The sequence below is a fragment of the Mus pahari genome, chromosome 3 (assembly GCF_900095145.1).
Source record: "Mus pahari chromosome 3, PAHARI_EIJ_v1.1, whole genome shotgun sequence".
NCBI lineage: Eukaryota > Metazoa > Chordata > Mammalia > Rodentia > Muridae > Mus > Mus pahari.
In genome coordinates this window covers 113,956,940-113,961,196 of record NC_034592.1, presented here as the reverse complement: position 1 = coordinate 113,961,196, position 4,257 = coordinate 113,956,940, and the positions used below count along the sequence as shown (strand labels likewise).

At 49.9% G+C, this 4,257-nt stretch overlaps 1 protein-coding gene across 2 annotated transcripts in view; it reads left to right on the top strand.

The window, feature by feature from the left end:
* Positions 1-743: 743 nt before the first annotated feature.
* The window catches only part of C3H20orf194 (chromosome 3 C20orf194 homolog), a 122,705-nt gene continuing 119,191 nt past the window's right edge, over positions 744-4,257 (top strand). The window contains exon 1 of one of the 2 annotated variants that reach the window (XM_021192496.2): positions 744-906. In XM_021192496.2, coding sequence (XP_021048155.1) covers positions 824-906 — 83 coding nt within the window. In that variant the 5' untranslated portion in view covers positions 744-823. The remainder of the gene's footprint in view (positions 907-4,257) is intronic. The other variant, XM_029536920.1, reaches the window with a different exon arrangement.

Below are 4,257 nucleotides of genomic sequence, written 5' to 3'. Positions count from 1 at the left end.
GGATTATTAAAATCTTTATGAGTGGAAGGAGGATTTTTCAGCCAGTACTATTTATAAATAATTCAAAGACCGATCATTGTAGCAGGGAATGTAGACTTGTGTTGTTATAATTTACCATGAAAAGATGAATTTAGGACACGTAGGACATCTTGACAAGATCGATTTGTGATGCTTAAGTAGACCTTGTATATAAAGGACGTGAGCAACCCTCCACTTGATGCAGGAAGGAACTTGAGCTCTGAGATTTTCCGGCCCACCGACCCACAGCTGGAAACAATTCTATCCAGAATCTGAACTGCAAAGGCAGGTGTCTCCCGGGATACTGTGATGCCAGTGCTCTCAACAGGCCGCATCGCTAAGGGGCGGAACGTTTCAAGGATGGATATGCAACTGATGTGAAACAGATAACTGTGCCCAGGCAGCGGTCCAGGACACCTAGAGATAAAGCCAAGTACAGACCTGAAGGTCTAGTCCGGCCCTCGCAGGAGCGAGACCCCGCCCCGGGCGCGTCCGCGAGCGTGGCTGTAGCTCCCACAGAACCCTCACGACGCTGAGAGACCTTAGGTCCCGGAGGTGTGGTGTCCCGGAGCCTGCGCCTCGCGGCCCGCACCCCAAGTCCGTCTGGCTCCTCCGCAGCACAGTGCAGCACTGGGCCGGACTCACACTGACGCCCCCGCTGCGCGCGCTCCCGCCCCGCCCCCACGTGCCCGCGCGCGCCGGCCCCGCCCCCTTGGCGCACCCTCGCTCCGCCCTGCCGCTGGCCCGCAGCGGTGCCGGCCCCAGCGACCCTCCGCGGTCCCCAGGTCCTCCGCCGCCAGCCTCCATGGACTCGTTCGCCTCCCAGCAGCTGGGGCTGTCCCGCGCGCGCTTCGCTGGCACCTTTGGCCGTGGGGCGGCCTCCGTCAGGTATGCCGCGTCGAGACCGCCGAGGGTGGCCCGGGATGCGCCTTGGGGCGGCTACGCCTCGGGCGGCAGGGCGTGGTCTGATATGGCTTCCTTGCGGAGGATTGTTTCAAACGGCTCCTTGAAGAACGTTTGCCCGGGGACAGACGGCCTTCTGGAGGGACCCTGCTATGTCTGTAGCTCGACGACCCACCGCGGTTTCCGGGAAGACCCCATTGTGACATCCCCACCCCACGGACCGGTTTTCCCTTAAACCTTCCCCACCGACAGCCCACCGCTAGAGGCCCTGTATTCACGCGAGTGGAGCCCCAGAAACTGCCGCGTGAACCCCTTTGCTCCTAGGTGTCCAGACCCTTTGCCCCAGACTGCCGCTCGATTGTAGAGTTTCCAGTCTCCTGCATGTACAGGGAACTCCCCTCACCTGTCCCTGGCCACTGCATCCAACCCCTTCCCCTTGGGGAGCACCTGTTTCAGGGGCTTGAAGGTCATTGGGGGGCGGAGGAAGAAAAAGGAAACTGGATGGAGAGGGGAAAAGGAGGCTCGGAACCCCCCAGAGCGGCTGACACTAGGTTCTTGATAGAATCCAGGAGTGCCGGTGGACTGGGAGGGGAGTTGATATTAGGGAGGGCCGCCCTGCCCTTTTCCATACAGAAGATCTGTTTCCAATTCTGTTCTCTGTCTTTGGGGCTGACCTTGATAGTCTGGGCTTTGTTTGTGACGGAGCTGGTATGGGGCTGCCAGCGAAACGCGGAGGTTGGAGTGATGGAGGTGTTGCAGTAGGAACCTATAAGAAAGGGAAGGGAGGAGTCATTGGGGTTTGGGTACAGCTAACCTGTCATTAAACCAGAAGAGGCCTTTTTTGTTTGCTTACTTGCAGCCATTTGGCAAAGCAAATATGCTATTGTTCCCTTGAGTGGGGGTTGTCAACTAATGTTAGAATGGCCTTTTCCTATTTTCTGTCCTTTTTTTTTTTAATTGAGACCGGGTCTCACTGTGTAGACCAGGCTGACCTTGAACCCGAAGAGATCCACCTGCCTCTGCCTCCTGAATGCTGAGGCTGTGCCACCGTGTCTGGCCGCTTTTTCTGTGTTCTTGATTGAGTATTGTATTGTGTTCTCTCTCTCTCTCTCTCTCTCTCTCTCTCCAGTATTGAGGGTCAAATCCCAATACATTGCTTTTGCTCGACCAGTGCTATAGCACATCTACCCTTGTGTTTTGTAGAGTTTTGTTGTCTTTTATTTGTTTGTTTAGGGGGGTGTTGTTTGTTTTAATTGGATCAAAACTATGAAGAGTGAAAACTTACTTTTTTTTTAGACAGAGGCTCACTTTGTAGGCCTGACTGGTTTTGAACTCATAGATCCACTTGCTTCTCAGTGCTGGGAAAGACATGAGCCACTTTGCTTGGCTTCTTTTTTATTTTTAAATTGTGTGTGTGTGTAGATGTATGTATTGTGTGTGTATGTATGTGTTTTGTGTGTGTGTATGTATTGTGTGTGTGTGTGTGTGTGTGTGTGAGAGAGAGAGAGAGAGAGAGAGAGAGACAGACAGACAGACAGACAGACAGACAGACAGACAGACTGACTCACCGTGCTTGCCACTGTGTGTATGAAGGTCAGAGGATATCTTGCCAGGAGTCTTTTCTTCCCTTTCTCCTATGTGGGTCACCAGGATTGGACTCAGTCAGGTCTCTTGGCAGCCAAGTGCCTTTACCCACTGAACCATCCTGCTGGCCCCCAAACTAATTCTCGTTCTTCGTTTCCCAGGACTCTTTCACATACTCTGGAGATGTGTCTATTGAATGATTAAGCCATGAAGGAAGAAAGCAATTAGATAGTAACGGAACAATGCATTTGGGAGACGTGGTTTGCTTCTACCTTGACACTGTATGGATTTCTCTGTCCCGGACAGGAATTCTTTCTGGGGTCTACAGTTTGTAGTGCGTAGCTGCTCGTGGGAACAGTCTCCATCCTCTCTCAGTCCTTCTGCCAGAGAGGATCACTGTTTGAAAGTATTTCAGCTTTGTATGAAAATTAAACAGGATGCATTAGAACTTTGAGCAGCCTGGCAATAAGCCTCTCTGGAGGGATGTGTGTGTGTGTCTGCCTATCTGCCTGTCTGCCTGTGTGTGTGTCCAGTGCCACATTTGTTTGGTGTGGTGCTGGGGATGGAACTCAGAGCCTTGAACATGATAGCCAGGTGCTCTGCCTCTGAACTGTATCCCCATCATAAGCTCAGGAATCTTTGTTTAAATTTTAAAAAGAATTGTATTTTAAAGTAGTTCAGTTTAGATTTATTTCTGTGAGTGTACTGTGTATACAGGAAAGCACAGGTGAATGCAGATTCTCAGTGGGTCCAGAAGAGGGCGTCAGATTCTCTAGAACTGGAGTTACAGGCAGTTGTGGCTCCCCTGACATAGGTGCTGGGACCTGATCTCAGGTCCTCTACAAGAGAGGTACATGCTCTTAACTGCTGGGCCATCTCCAGCCTGACATTTTTATTTGTTTAACCAAAGGTATGTGTGTGTGTCTGTGAAAGTGTGTGTCACAGAGCACATGTAACGGTCAGAGGATAATTTTACCCTTTCATCTTTCCTTTCCTTCCATCATGTGTGAATGTTTGCCTCAGGGATCCAATTCATTAAATCAGTCTTGGTGACAAACTCCTTTATCCACTGAGCTATTTTGCTGACTCTTGCTTTGAATATTTTGAGCCTTGGATGTGGAGAAGCAACTTTATCATAAAAATTCATCCCCAGAATACTTCCTACCATCTCTGTCTCTTGTGTCTGTCTGTCTGTCTGTCTGTCTGTCTCTCTCTCTCCAGGGTCTTGCTATGGAGCCCTGACTGGCCTAGAACTTGCTGTGCTGACTGAGCTCATCTTGAACTTGTGTTGATTTCCCTGCCTCTGTCACCAGAATGTTGGGATTACAGCAGTACATACCACATCTGGCTTATTTATTTGATTTTTAATTTTTTTATTATTTATTATTAGCAGGTTTTGTGTGTGTGTGTGTGTGTGTGTGTGTGTGTGTTGAAAGAGAGGTGCAGACATGTTGGCCCCAAGGCATGTATGTAGAGGTCAAGAGGGTAATTTCCATGAGCTCATTCCCCTTCTGCAGTGAATCTGGCAATCAAGCTTGGTCATCAGGCTTGCACATAAAGCACTTTTACACACTGAGCCATCACTCTGCCTCTTTACTTTCTTTTCTTTTCTCTCTCTTTTTTTCTCTTTGATTTTTTTTTTTTTTTGAGACAGGTCTCTCATCCATGGCCTAGAAGACCAGACTGGCCTTGAACTCACAGAGATGTGTCTGCCTCTGCCTCCACATTGCTGAGAACTCTTTACTTTCTTTT